At 37.1% G+C, this 15,865-nt stretch overlaps 1 protein-coding gene across 34 annotated transcripts in view; it reads right to left on the bottom strand.

Annotated features, from left to right (window-relative positions):
• Positions 1 to 389: 389 nt before the first annotated feature.
• The window catches only part of ptprk (protein tyrosine phosphatase receptor type K), a 195,083-nt gene continuing 179,607 nt past the window's right edge, over positions 390 to 15,865 (bottom strand). For 22 of the 34 annotated variants that reach the window (XM_079887473.1, XM_079887477.1, XM_079887476.1 and 19 more), the window contains 9 exons: positions 14,605 to 14,759; positions 12,858 to 12,993; positions 11,606 to 11,755; positions 10,945 to 11,118; positions 5,544 to 5,675; positions 5,254 to 5,379; positions 4,593 to 4,756; positions 3,413 to 3,548; positions 390 to 1,363 (listed from right to left, as the gene is read on the bottom strand). In XM_079887473.1, coding sequence (XP_079743599.1) covers positions 1,310 to 1,363; positions 3,413 to 3,548; positions 4,593 to 4,756; positions 5,254 to 5,379; positions 5,544 to 5,675; positions 10,945 to 11,118; positions 11,606 to 11,755; positions 12,858 to 12,993; positions 14,605 to 14,759 — 1,227 coding nt within the window. In that variant the 3' untranslated portion in view covers positions 390 to 1,309. Of the gene's footprint in view, positions 1,364 to 3,412; positions 3,549 to 4,592; positions 4,757 to 5,253; positions 5,380 to 5,543; positions 5,676 to 6,049; positions 6,068 to 10,944; positions 11,119 to 11,605; positions 11,756 to 12,857; positions 12,994 to 14,604; positions 14,760 to 15,865 lie in introns of all 34 variants that reach the window. The other 12 variants (XM_079887444.1, XM_079887466.1, XM_079887455.1 and 9 more) reach the window with 1 other exon arrangement.

The raw sequence follows: 15,865 nt of genomic DNA, 5'->3' as shown, positions 1-15,865 counted from the left end.
GATACTAAAGAGAAAAACACATGACGGAAATACTGAACCATCATCATAACACACACCACATAACACTAAAATAATGCTACATAAAACTCCAATGCACGAACAAATAAGATGAAATGTGAAATGTCACAGGGAAGTTTACGATTTGTTACTGTAAATTATAATATGATTTGTTCGGTACATTTAACAATGTTCCACTGTAAAATGGGATCTATTACAGTTTTCCCTGTAGGAGCAATAGAACTTACTCTAGACCAGTTAACAGATTTTACTGTTGCAGTTTTACAGTCTATGGACATTTATTATAGCAATACTGTGGCAGTATTACATAAACGGGGAAATCCTCCACATTCCAACCATACTCATTTTAAATCAGAGGAAACACATTCTTTCACATATCCTTTTTTTATTCAAAGTATTTGTACTTTTTGACATTGTATTACAGCCATAAAGCCAACAACTACAGACAAAAAATACATAACTTATTTCACATGATGAATTTTGCTGTTGTTTTGTTTTCTATAAAATGTCTGATCAGCATCAATACTGGCTGCAACTTTCTTCTTAAATTGGCTTTGATCCTAAATACACTAGAGTCTAATACTGTATATATTTTGAATGATACACTTCATTGTTTGCATTTTTTTTTCTTCTCCATTTCCAGCACAATACAAATGTGAAAACATCAGAAAAAATAGAGCTCTTCTCTTTCCTCCTCTCGGAGATCTCCTCAGAAAAACCAACAGAATCACAACCGTTACGTAAAACAAATCACTAGAACACGTAAAAGATTTCAAATAAAAAAGGAAAATACATTTTTCAAATACAACAAAAAATAACACTACTTAAATCTGTCTCATACAAAGAGTGTTTGCAGTGGAAATTTAGGCAGGGAATGATAATGATTGTTTTGAGCTTTCAAAAATGCAAGTAAACAATAAATACAAACAATGTGCTTCATCCCTATAGACATATTTACACAAGTCTTTGGCTTATGCTCATCATCTGCTACCAAAAAGGAAAAGAAGAAACGTAATAAGCCAGCCATTAGAGCGGAGTGCAGTGTTCTCCGGTCAAAGTTACACGCTTTCCCTTCCGACACAATGTCCATCTACACGAGTACAGCTACACATGTTATTAACAGGAACAGTGACAGACACACGCATGCAACAGCTCGGCCTTATGTTTCAAATGGCTGTAAAAAAAGAAGGAAACGTAACATGATCTGGACCGGGCGGCCGGCACTTGAATCCCATGAAAGTCGACACGGATGCACAGACATTTACACGGCGCTCGTCAGAGAAGCTCTCCATTAGGACGTCTCGATGTACTCCAGGGCCAGGTCGTAGCAGAAGCGGTACTGCTCCTGTGAAGACGAGAGCACATCGAGATATGAGCCTGACAAACACCGGCTCTTTACAGAGGATGTGGTGTGTGTGTGTGTTTCAAACCACAACAGCTCTCAATACTCTTTACTTATCAGCTTGCTGGCCAATTAACATGAACACTTAGCAATTTGTAAATAAATGAGAATATTTATACATTTTATTTATACATTTATACAAATTTATACATTTTAAATAATTCAAAATGTGAATTCTTTCTGTCTTAAAAAAAAAAAAAAAAAAAGGGAGGCATACCATGGGCTTTTATGGAAATGATGTTAGGCTTTCGTTGTATTCGATGTTAATGTTTATGTACATTTGTATTTATAGTGTGAAATCTCAGCGCTAGTCTCCGTTAAAAAGCATTACACTGCAAAGAATATCTTTTTCCTAATCAGTATTTTCATTGATTCCAGTAAACACTGTAAAATCAACACAAAAAAACAACAAAAAAACAAGTGAAATAGGAATAGTATGTGGTACTGACAAATGCTTAGTTCGTATAGTTCACTTACACAAGAGTTCCAGTAACTAAAATAAACTGTAGAGAGTACTTGATCATTTACTTTAAATACATATAATATTGTTGTGTTTTGCAGGCTGAATGTTGAAGTCTGTGTGACTCAAGTATGATCAGTTGCAAGATTGTCACAAATATAGAGGGATTATATAATTAATTAAATTAAGAGTTTCACAAGGTGTTTAGGACAAAATTATAAAAGATTATTAATTGACATGAAATATTGTTATGTTATACATCATTCATTCATACATACATATTAATAATAATATTATATATATATATAATAATAATACTTCTCTTCCTTTGAAACTGAATAACTGATTTCTTGTTGCAATCGCTACATCAATGTGAAGAGAATTACAATAGTATAAATGAAGTTTAGCTAAAAACATTTTAGGAAAATCAACATCAATTTATGAAGTCATCTTATGTGATGTTCTCTCAAATTTTCCAAGTTGTATTAAAATTTCAACATTCAAGATGACTTCGGGAAATGACCTGCAGAAGTGAAAAGTCCATTAAGATTTTCCCCGCCTCAAAAACCACTCAAACCAATCTTAATCTTAATCTTAATCTGAACCTGGGTTTTAGTATGTGAATAGTGCATTACTAGATTTTTACAATTAAGTAAAGTTAAGTCAAAAGTGTTAGTTAGAATCACTGTCGGATTAGTTAGGATAAACTGTGTTTTCAGAGGATGAGCCTTTCCTCCGCCACACACAATGCTTCTCAAGTAAATGTAAATCTAGTTTTAAGGATGCTGGGAGATTCTTACTGGACAACAAGACAGAAAATACAGTGAGGTTACACTTTATTTTAAGGCCATGTTGTTACAGTGTAATTACACAAATAAGCTGTTAATGAAATACATGTACTTACTATAGGTTTGCTAACACTTTTACAGTGTCCTTGTTACATATGTTACATGTACTTACCATAGTAATAACAGTAAGTTATGCATAATTACATGCAACTAACCCTCAACCAAATACCAATCCCACCCTAACCCAATAGTAAGTACATATAGTTTCTTAATATTACTTAAAAATATTATTACAAGTCAAGTCAAGTCAAGTTTATTTATATAGTGCTTTTCACAATACAGGTTGTATCAAAGCAGCTTCACAGTATTAAATTAAAATAATACATCAATGTTTGTTTCTAGTGGAACGTCCACGTTTGGTAATGCTGATCAATGGTATTGTTGATTGATTAATTAAATTAAATATCCCCAAATATCCCCAACTGAGCAAGTTACACTGTAACTTGTACACTATTAACTATTACACTGTAACAATGACACCTTAAAATAAAGTGTAACCAAATAAAGGGTAACCGGTTTGGATTACTATACATCATTTACTGTTATTACTATAGTAACTACGTGTAACACGGGTAAGTACTGTATGTCACCATCAAATAAGGTGTTGCCTCCGGTGACTTCCTCATCCTGCTGACACTAGTGAGTGTGTGTGTTAGTGTAGTGTGTGAGAGGTGCTGCTCATACCGGGCTGTCCACCATATTGGGCTTGCTGTTCCTCAGACTCTTCACCGCATGAAAGACGTCAACAACATTCTGCCGCTTTATCATCTCACACACAATACTGATGGCACAGAACATCCCACTGCGGCCGCCTCCATTCCTACACACACACACACACACACACGTCAGATGATTTTCCCCGTACTGCACCACTGTACCAGTGTGTGTGCAAAGACTTCCTCATCACATGTGTTCTCGAGAGCAATGCGGGATCTTTACAGTCACCTCATGGAGATCGTCCTGCTTACTGGGGCTCCTCGTGACAACATGAACGTGCTTCACTGGGTTGCAGTGTGTTTAAAAAACTGTAATAATGACATACAAGGCCACTTAAGTGCACTTAAAGAGACACTTTCATGACTGTGTTTCTTGACATCTTTTAAAACGTGTAATAATATCAAATTAAAGTTTCACTTTAAAAGCACACTTTAAATCATAAGAAGTGCACTTATCTTCATGTGTAGACTAACATACTAAAGCACATGTAATTATAATTCATTTTAACTGTAATGTGTGATTTGATATTACATTTAAAGTTAATATATTTAAAATGTACTACAAAAATATATGCAAGTTTCCATAGAAATGACATTAAAGTATATTTTGGTTAACATTATGAAATTGCATATACAGTTGTGCTCACACAGAGTGGGTCAAGCACTCTTAAGTTCAGCTAATTACATTCATATAAACTGAAACTATAATACATTTTCATTTCATTCAAATTAACATGCAGTTTAGTGTCCAGAAACATTTAACCTTTAACGTTTCACGCGCAAACATATTCTTTGTAAGTGTGTTATTTCTGTAATAAGTGCTCTTTTTAAAAGTATGGTAAAGAATTTAAGTCTTTATTACTTCAACCTTTTTTTTCTGTAAAGCTTCTTTGAAACAGTAAAAGTGCTTGATAAATAAAACCGACACGAGAAAGGACCAGTCATAGTGTGCTCTTCATGTGATGTTTGGGTAAATCTGATATCAGTGAGCGGACATTCATTCACAGATAACACACTGACAGGAAATATGAGCAGACTCTCTGTGTGTTCATGGCAATACTGTAGGTATCAAAGCATTTTGAAGATCTGATACTATGACCATCACAAACTGCTGTGTGCTGGTGTTGTGACTGATCATCTATACTCACAGGCAGTGTATAATAGTGCGTCCATCGCCTTCCTCACACTCCTCCTGCCATTTGTCCACCTGGAGGATCAGTTTGAGGAACGAGCGCTTGGAGGCGGGGACTTCCCTATGCCCCGCCCATCCCAGGTACTGGAACTGACGGACCATCAGGTAACCTTCCTGAGGCTTGGGACACACACACACACACACGTCAATATGTGATCCTGGACCACAAAACCAGTCACATGTCGCACTGGTATATTTGTGGCGATAGCCAACAATCCATTGTATGGGTCAAAATTATCGATTTTTCTTTTATGCCAAAAATCATTAGGAAATTAAGTAATTTTCCTACCGTAAATATATAAAATAATTATTTGTGTGAGTGAATGCAGCACAATCGTGAACATAAATGGACAACTTTAAAGGAGATTTTCTCAATGTTTCGATTTTTTTGCACCATCAGATTTTCAAAATATTTTTAATTTTTGATTGACCAAATATTGGCCAATCCTAACAAACCATACATCAATGGACATCTTATTTATTCAGCTTTAAAAAAATTGACCCTTGTGACAGGATTTGTGGTCCAGGGTCACATATAGTGATGCACGTCTAACCCAGACAGAAGTGCGGCTCTGCACTCTGTGGCTTAAAAGCTTCAGAGACCTGTGAAAACTCACTCTGGTCAGGTTACATATCCTGAAGAGACGACTAATGACGTCACAGTCCATCGAGCTGGATATGCAGTCCACCTGTACAGGCCCATATCTCAGCATCCCCTCCTCCGGCCAGTACTGAGGACAACCCTGTACACACACATTACACTCGCATCAAACACAGCAGTCTTTTCACACCTATTGTGCCCTTTTACAAAGTCTTTAAATTAACTTTTTTTTTATACTGTATATCATTTTAGGGGGACTTTAAATGATCATGCAAAATGTTAACGACACTTCAGCTTGAATCTCACCTGAGCCAAATCGATCTCGTTCAGCATGACGATGGAGGTGCATCCGTAATCATACACCAGCCTCCAGAAGTCCTTGACGGTGTTGGGTAGAGGATGCTGGGTCACGATGAACGCGGCCGGCTGCCTGTAGCTCTGCACGACATAGAGAACAATGTACTTCCTGCAAACACTTACTCTGCTTTGTGACACTTACACACAAACAAGACAAAGATGGAGCTGTTCTCAGGATGGCCGACGTGTGAATGTGTATGATCATGCAAGGACCACAGTGAGCGTTCGGAAATGAGAGAATGATGTAAACGTGTGTCGGTTCATATGTGTGTGTATGTGTGTGTAGATGTGTCAGTGTGATAAATGAACATCTCTGTAAGTGATTAAATGCATTCATTTTCCTTTGCATGCTGTAGCAAACCCAATATAGAGAGGTTGAATGGAAAGTGCTGACATACCACTAAAGCCACGAAACAAATCCAGTCTAACAGAGGCAGAACTGAATCAGAAATTACCTGGTATTCTTCTGACGGCTTGGTTAAAAAAAGTCCAAGAGTTTGTGAAGCGTACGAGGAAGCGATTTAAAATTACCCTCTAAAATCACAACTTTTTGAGCTCAGATGATTCTGGCTGTTAGACCACCATCTCCCAGGGTCAAAGGTCATCGGCTGTGAAGACGTCTCTGAATGGACATGTCGTTCTCAGATGTACAGAGCATTGTGCACACTGAAAGACGGTGCTCTACATTAGACAGACACGGGCGGATTCGTTGCTTCACTTACGCAAACAGCCATGACACATGAACCACTAGGAGATGGATGCACACCAATCTAAATACTGAACAAATGCATTCTCAGATCAGAAACTCGCCCTCATGTCATTCCAAACCGGTCTGACTTTCTTTCTTCCGTGGAAGACAAACGGAGAGATTCTGAAGAATCTGTGGGCAGGATATAATGAAATCATGCAGTGACTCTCAAAACACACTAGCAGCAGTTCATCCGACCCGTGTGCAGAGAACAGGCTTGCATCTCAAGTCTCATTTGTGCTCGTGTTCAATTCAAACATGTCGTCTTGAGTGTGAACAAGTGTGTGTGGGGTATGAACGACTACTTCTGTTGTATGAAGTAAACACTGTGCTAAACATCTCCATTTGTGTTCCACAGAAAGAAAGAAAGAAAGAAAGAAAGAAAGAAAGAAAGAAAGAAAGAAAGGAAGGAAGGAAGGAAGAAAGAGAAAGAAAGGAAGAAAGAGAAAGAAAGAAAGAAAGAAAGGAAACATCCAGGTTTTAAAATGACTTGCGGGTGAGAAATGATGAAGGAACGTTTGGAATTTGAGTCAACTTGTCTTTTAATAAATGACAGAATTAAAGCAAGAGATTCACAGTTACACTTACCTCGCCCTTTCCAATAAGGTTACCAAAAGAAATTGACTATTATTTTTGGAAACCCAAATAAAGGAATGTTCAATTTAGGACCACATACAGCCATCAAGAAGAATTCATTAATGACGAAAATTGAAAGCTTTCTTAATTCAAGACAAATAATGGATTGCTCATAATAGAGCAGCTGGAATAGGTTTTACAGTGGCTCACGCTAACATCTGTCCCACTCAAAGGACTTGCCACCTGGATTTGTCTCTAGCTTTCTGTAGCTCCGTTCCAAAATCCACTGAGCGATCTCGCTGTCTAGTGGCGCACTATAACTCCATAGAGTTATACAAGATATACATGCACCTCATCCACCATTTTTTTACTGAACTGGCTGATCTGATAAAAGCTATGTGTACTAAAGCTAGGCATCTTAGAAGGCGGCAAAGTTTAGCTGCCTACCCAGACAGCAACATAGTGTCGGCCCACATCTGGTACGGGTGGAATCCACATGTACCAGATGTGGCCCGGATCTGGGCCGACACTACACCGTAAAAATAATACACTACATCTACTCAATAAAATTGTGGCAAGAGATTACAAGCTATATTATTAATAAAATTCAACAAATAAGATTTGAGTTAGAATGAATAAAATGAATTCCTTAAAAGTCAACCATTTAAAATGAGTAACTGCAAATAGCACACAAAAAAGTAAAATTTAGATGGTAACCAGATGATAGCGAGCAGAACCAATGAAGAAAAGAGAAACACAAGAACTTCAAGTGGCTTAAACCACAGCCTTAGATGAAATCAACTGGAAATACATTAAATCTCTCTTATTACAAACCAGACTTTATTTCTGTCATTCGTCTACAGAAGCTCTTATTGAGAATTAACAGATGTTGATGTTTTATTGAAAATGTTTATTCACCATTATGATGACCAGTGTTTCCTTTAGGTGGGCAGTTTGACTCTTGGCTTTTTATGCGAGTTTGAGGTTTTTGTAACGGTGTTTTGCTAAAGCACATCATTTGTTGCAAAGAAAGCCATTAACAAAGATGGTCAGATGATATAGTTTTCAGCATCATAAAGTAAAATAATTCACTAATCTTATCACTGACCAAAAGTAACTATTTGATATCGATAGATTTTCACCAACATTATTTTGTTGTCACAGATCAGACATTCAGAATTTTTGTATTTTAAATACACTGTAGTTTTTTTTTGGTTGTTTTTTTAAAGACAGACTGTGTATATTATTTATTTATTTTAGGGCTGTCAAAAGATTAATCGCGATTAATCGCATCCAAAATAAACGTTTGTGTTTACATAATATATGTGTGTGTACTGTGTATAATTATTTTGTATATATAAATACACACACATGCATGCTGTATATATTTAAGAAAAATGTTGATTTTTGTATAATTTATATATAAAAAAAAATTATATTTATTTATACTACAGGGCTGTTGAATGCTTGAATCTGATTGGTTGAAGAACGTTCTAAGGTGTGCATTATTTTCAGGGAAACGCACAGCTAAAGTAGTTCCAGCAGGTCTTGACCGCATTACAGTTCCATATCACTTCGCGTAGTTAACGGTAATAACGGAAAATAGGATACAATTCATAACAAGAAAAAACATGCAGCCCCATGCGCTTGATCTGCAATTTTCAATGTCTAGCTTCACAATCAATGGAAACATGCAGTTTAATTTTAATAAATAAAGTATATAGTCCTAGGCTATCTATAATCAATAGAAAATTAAACTGAATATAGGCTAAATAAATGGATAGTCCTGCAGCACGGATTTTTATTGCAGATAATATATAACAAATAAATAATTATTGATAGGCCTACTTGTTAAAATGGCTTTGTGTTTCATTTATTTGGCTAGTCTACTGTCATCTGTCAATAATGTAAAAAAGAATGAACAAATTAATTATAACGAATTGAATTAATAAATAAATAATATTGACGCACATGCTTTTCTGTCTCATTATTGCAACATCTCTCTCTAATAACTGCATAAAGCCGAGCCGAGGACACACTTTAAGGCCGGTTATGAATGTAATTTGATGACTGATCATTCATGCCCAAACACGTGTTCAGCGCGTTCAGTCTGTGTTCAAAGTCGGTGTTTAAAATCTGCTGGGATGAAAACAGTCAGAGAATGTGTCAGCTAGTCGTGTGTCCCAGCATTAGTCTGCTATCAGTGGCTCAAACCTCCATTACTAACTCTAAAATGACGTTTTGGAATTAGCAACGGAGGCATGGTATTACATGCGTAAGAAATTAGTCCTACATACAAGAGCGTTTTAATGACAACAACTTTACAAACGTCTTGAAATACATAATCTGAACAATGTTTCGAGGTGTGGTAACTGTAGTATAAGCGGAATAATTGACTTCAGGCCGTTGAATTATTAGAAAAATAATGCACACCGAGGTGTAACTCCGCTTCGCGTCGTGACCGCATTACCACCTCGGGTGTGCATTATTTTTCTAATAATTCAACGGCCTGTCGTCAATTATTCCTTACATTTAATATAAATTATATATAAATATATACAGTATATGTATGCAAATATTTCTGTGTATTTATATATACAAAATAATTATACACAGTACACACACATATATTATGCAAACACAAACTTTTATTTTGGATGCGATTAATCGCGATTAATCTTTTGACAGCCCTAATTTATTTATTTATTTATTTTTTAACATACAGACAGTGTATTTAAAAATAGAAAAAATCATAATGTCTGATCGGTGCCAACAAAATATTGTTACTGAAAAACACTGATCACCATAATGATCAAACTTTACAACAAAACATCAACATCTAAACCTGTTCATTCCCAAAAAGAGCTGCAGACGAATGATAGAAATAAAGTCTGTCTGGTTTGTAATAATTTGAACTGATTTCATCTAAGTCAGTTTCTCTGTCCTTCAGTGATTCTGCTTGTTATCATCAAATGTCTTCAATATTGGCAATAAAAAATAAAGAGTTCTTAATTCATCTCTGATGTCTGTCAGTAGCCGCGTTTCCATTACCCTTCAAATTGCGCAAATTGAAATTGCGAATTGAAAATACGCTTAATGGAAACACGTCAATTTCGCAAAAACTCCCATTTATCGCAAAAAAGTTTTTACGCTCGCATGAGGAGGTTTTTCAGGCAATTCGAAAAAGAAATATTTCGCAAAACTGCAATGGAAACAGTTTTTGCGCATTTACAGGTCACCTGACTTAGAAGGCGCTTGGACAGAATACGAGACAGAGCTCTTTATTAAATTCATAAAAGACAAAAGAATGACAGAAATACTGGATTCTAAACCTCAAAGAAATGCCACAATCAAGACCTCGACGCAGAAATGAGTGAGAAAAACCCAGAAACTCCTCATATGTGCCGCTCACAGACACAGTATAAGGGTCTTTCCTTGCCATTAATGCTTGGATAACACGCCTACGTTTCCTTCCATTACTAATAATAATGTCTAGTGCGGTACGTGGCTGTGATATATATATATAAACTTACCAACGTCCGTTTTATGATTTTTGGAATGACTTATCGCGAGAGGAAAAAATGATGTTTCAGTCGCATAACATCGGTTAATGGAAACGCCGTCATTTCGCAATAGTTTTTTGTCGATATTTAGAAAAAAAATCGCAAAAGTTTTGCGCGAATCTTTAATGGAAACGCGGCTTGTTATTCAGATATTTTTGTTTAAATTGTACTTTTTAAAACGGCTATTTGCAGTTACTCATTTTAAATGGTTGACTTTTAAGGAATTGATTTGATTCATTCTAACTCAATTCTTATTTGTTGAATTTGATATACAATATTCCTTGTAATCTGTTGCCACAATTTTACTGAGTAGATTTAGTGTATTATTGTTACAGTGTGTGTTGCTGTCGGGGTGCCTGTTGGCTGGCCTCCGTCGGCAGCTCACTAGGTTTTGGAACAGAGCGTGTGTCTAACGTAAAGCAGACGAGGAGAAGAGAGACAGCGAGGTCTCTAGAAGACTTACATCCATGAGCGCTGCGTTGATGTAATTACTGCTCTCTCCGTCGATGGTGATGAGGAAGGGCAGGCAGCGGTCGGGCGGGAGGTTGTCCATGAAACGGTTCTTGTCGTGATTTCGAGGAAGGAGTGCAATGCTGCAGTCTTCAGGCTGAGGCTGAGGGGTCACTGAGTTCAGCGTCTGGACAACACATAGTGGACAGATCACCATCACAAGTCTGGAGGAGGGGACGTTTCACTGCGGGTGAGGCTAACTCTGAGTCAAAGGCCGTGTGTCCAACAAACTATGGGGTTTTGGCACAGATTCATCTGTCATTTGGAAGAATCTAGTCAAATGAGCGTGATGCCAACATAGACATGCTCTCAACCTCAAAGTTAATCACAAAACCGCACAAGGTTAAAAATATACAACCATGTATACTTGCTGAAATGAGGACAATGTATATTGTGCTCTGACTGCCAAGAACATGAAATCCCCAATATTCAAGAGGTGTTTAGAAACCAAACACTGAATAATGCTGCATATTGTTGGAGCGCATGCAGTTCATAGTAATACAGATTTTTGTGTGAATGTTGAGTCTCCTCTTGTAAAGTCCGGGTCCTGAAGTACAGTAAAGCCAGTGCAGAAGCACTGCAGTAAATAATAAAAAAACAGCATTTGTATGTACCTGGAATTCGTCTTTGAGGTGAGAGGAATTGCTCTGGGAATCGATGCGGATCATGTCGTAGTATGCGGCTTTGAACTCGCACACGGGAATCGCCGTCTCGCCACACAGACACGCCTCCAGGATGGCATCGTGGATGAAGATGTACTGCTCCTGAGAGACAGAGGGATACAGAGATCATGAGAGCCAGCTACAGGTTACAGAAAACCAAAAAGCTGACAGGAAAAACCATACATTGACTACAACATAATCAATTATTAATATTTGGTTGGCTCTCTCTTGTTTTCTCATATGTTCATAATTTCTTTGTATGACAGCCTGTCCAAAAATTGTCACATAATTTGTCATGTTTCATTGTGTTATTATCACAAAAATAAAACAATTGATTCCAAGCACATAATCTCTAAATAAATTGTTAATAATATTTAAATAAAGGGCGAGGATGTCCATTTTCCAAGGCTGGAAATCACCTTTTGTAACTATTTTTAGGGCAATTTTAGGGCAACAACCATATTGCTTTAATTAACATGCAGAAGATGGAGTAACACACGAGTCCCACTGTAGCAAAATTGCAACATTTGCATAAAGCAATTTTAAAAAAAAACTTTACTTAAAGCCTTTATATATAATGCATTATAACAGTATTTTTAATGCATTAATTACTGTATGCCTTGTAACGCACCTTATAATGCATTGCATAGCCTCATGAATAATCATAACCACCGTTATCATGCATTAAAACACATGATAAACAACTGATTTCAGATGTAATGAGGAATCTGTAAATATTATAATGCATTTGGTTACAATTATTTATAAAAAGATATGATGCATTATAACATACATTATGGATACCTTAATCATACATTATACATGAAGGTTTTAAGTAAAGTGTTACTGATACCTCTTTTTAAAAAATAATTATGAGTTAGACCCACACTATGAAATGCATCATAGCAGAAATGATGACTTTTTTGGGTAAATACTGCAGGAATGCAACAGTGGCCCTTAGTGGTCAAGCCTGAGGTTCTTTCTTCATTTATAGAGGCCAATATACATGTTCAGGTGCCGAAACAAGGCCGCTGCTTTGAGACGGACATACGGTAATTCCAAACTTACTCTTAGCTTACAGGGAAGGTTTCTCAAGTCATTTTTATTTCTTATATTTAATTATATCAAATCTCATCCTAAAAACACATAAAATGGGGAGAGAATAATAGCGGTGTCACTGCTTGCGTGTCAGAAGGCCACACACCTCAGTCTGAACCATGTTGATTCGCCTGGAGCGCAGGGCTTTGACGCAGTTGTAGATGTCCACCACCCCCTCTCTCTCGGCCATGTCCAGCATGATGTCAATCACGATGTAACATCCTGTCCGCCCGGCTCCCGCACTGACACGGACACAACAGAGGAGACAACCATCAGCGTCTCACACTGATTCAGCACTGATCAAACGAGCAGCAGAGAGTGTGTGTGTGTGTGAGCAGCGGCTCCATGTGTCATTAATGCGAAACATATGAGACATGTTTTTGGTCAAAATATAATGCAATACAATGATGCGTATCCATCCTCATAAATGTGAAATACAATCTAGATAGTTAGATTAGGCCTACTTCATTTTCTTTGTGACAAAGTATTGTAAAATATCAACCCTTTGCACTACATGTATTTCATGGAATAACTGATAAAGGTTATTTATATTTTGCCGCTGTTACCAAAATACCAGTAATTCTTAGTACTGATTTCAATACAATAGCAAAAACTATTGGAACACACTCTCTTTAACTGTCTAACTTTTATTTGAATTTTTTTCAAATAAAATAAAAAAATATATTTTTTAAAATAACAATATAAAATTATGAGAAAATGACATATTACATAAGTAAAAACTCTTATTTACATTGGCTCTGCAGTGCAACTCGCGCTGAGCAAAACTCTGTGATTTACAGCGTAAATAGAAACCTGTGACAAAAAAACAAATGTGTGTGTGTGTGTGTGTGTGAGAAATCAGCTGTCTATCAGGCTGGTATTCTCACACTTGTACAGTTTCAGTATGGACTTTTTGTGCTTCTGACTAAACTGTAAGGACAAATACACGGCAGCACTGCTCTAATACAGCACTGCTGTTAAAACAATCTAGATGAGTCAGTCAACCTCAACTATTCAACTACTTGTTGTCTGGTGACTAATCAACCCTCCTGACCCATCTTTACTGTATTAACTCTGGATGATCTGTGTTTGAAACCGTTCAGACTTTTGCCGTCTGACTGAATATCAACATAATGCCATGAGAACAAAGACGGTAACAATCAAAGACTGCTAACAAGTTGAAAGGAAAAGAAAGCTGCATCATGGGATTGTTTTTTGTTTTGTTTTTTTGCACGCAGCAATGCAGATGAGACCACATCCTGTTCTTGGGGCAAGAACGGCAGGCAGCGTGGTAATGCAAAATGGTAAAATGGCTTTGGGCCCATTTATCACTTCTGGCAGAAAGAGTGATCAGAGCTGCTGTGACTCTGGCCAACAGTGTCAGATGTGGACGCTGGTAGATGAACGTGTGAGTGGGGCAAAGAGACAGAACCGACCACAACACCCCTCGCATATGCTGATGGGCTGTGGTGCGAACAGGAAATGATGTCATTAACCAATGACAATGCATTCTCCTCTACAACACAGGTCTGGTTCTACATCCCAGCAGAGAGACGAGCCGACAAGTACAGCCATGCATAGAAGAGGATAGAAAACGTCAAACTGTGGATCAGTCTCTTCTGATGCTGTATTGTGCATTAAAATATGATTTGATTAGCCACTTTTACACATGAAAGCTGTTAAAGCTGGTAAATTTGACAGAACACATTTCACACAAGCTATGGCTTTCCAAGCCCATTTTTTTTAAATTTAGCTTCTATTCACACACCACTGTCATTTAGAGCGAACGACCGTGAGCCGCTGATGTTTAGCACGCATGTTCACGTGAGCTCCAGGTCTGTCTGTGGCAGTACCTGCAGTGGACCACGATGGGCCCAGCGGTGGGAGGGTTGGACATCTTGACCCGTCGGATGAATGACAGCAGGCCTGTGGCGTGGTACGGGACGCCATGATCGGGCCAGCCGGTGAAATGAAACTGCTTCACTTCTCGCACCTCATTAAAACCCCTCTGTGAAATTAAGGGAAAAACAGTGAAAAAAATATATTCAAATATTTCGAGTCAATTTATCGTCATTCAGCAATTCCACTGGCCCCAAAAATATCTGGACACTTCAGTCACACTAATGACAATATATAGAGGCAAGTGTCTAAAGCCTTTCTGCTGTAACAACAGGATATTATAGGATCGTGTTGCTAAAGTTGCGCTGAAATGCAAGGAGAGACAGATCTTTTCTTCCGTATTGTGACGTACATCCAAGCGTAATGGATTATCAAAAAATACAAATTGTAGGGCAGCGACTTGGTTCGAGGAGTGGGCGTGGCACTCAATGCAGTTTAACCCTCTGGTCAAATTTTTTTTTATATCAATTAAATGATTGTACTATATTTTAGTATTTCAAATTTTGTATTTTTATGGGATTTATCCAGTAGTTATAATCCATTCATTCACTTTTTGAGCATAGACCTGAAAATGACATTTTTCAACTTAAACGGTCATAAATCTTTAATGCTTAAGAGCACAGACTTTAGTTTGGTCTGTTTTCGAAGACGACACTTGGTAGATTATTGCTGGAGTGAAAATAGTTCAAAAAAAGGGAACTTAAAGTTATAAAAAATATATTTATTTATTGTTATGTGAAAAAAAAAACAAAAAACATTTACCATTCAAAATACCATTCAATTTTTACACGTTTTACTCTAAAACTGTGAGAAAATCAAAGCCATAAATCTAATCAAGCTGTGCTCCAAATTTGAGGTTTCTGGAAAAATGAGCTTTCAAGTAATAATTTGTTTGGGCGCAGTAACAAATGATTCCGCTAGATGAAATTCGTCTCCCATTCATTTCCAATGCGCTCATTTTTTAGCGTGACTGTTTTTTTCAGGACTATTTAACCTTTTCGAATCATGCCCATTATTTTTGTGTTCACACAGCTAGTGCCAAAACATTCACCAAGTGTTGTACCATTGCAATGAAGTAAAAAAAAAAAATGTTTTGGTCAAACATGACCGAATAGCACCAGAGGGTTAACAGGACTAAATGATTGGAGAAGAAGTCTGTCACCAGAGAGAAGACTGTCGTTTACTAGAAGATACAGTTATGACAGTCTGATTAAA

This window comes from Squalius cephalus, assembly GCF_949319135.1.
Source record: "Squalius cephalus genome assembly, chromosome: 12".
Classification (NCBI taxonomy): Eukaryota; Metazoa; Chordata; class Actinopteri; order Cypriniformes; family Leuciscidae; genus Squalius; species Squalius cephalus.
Note: the sequence above shows the minus strand (reverse complement) of the source record. Positions and strands in the feature narration are given on the sequence as shown.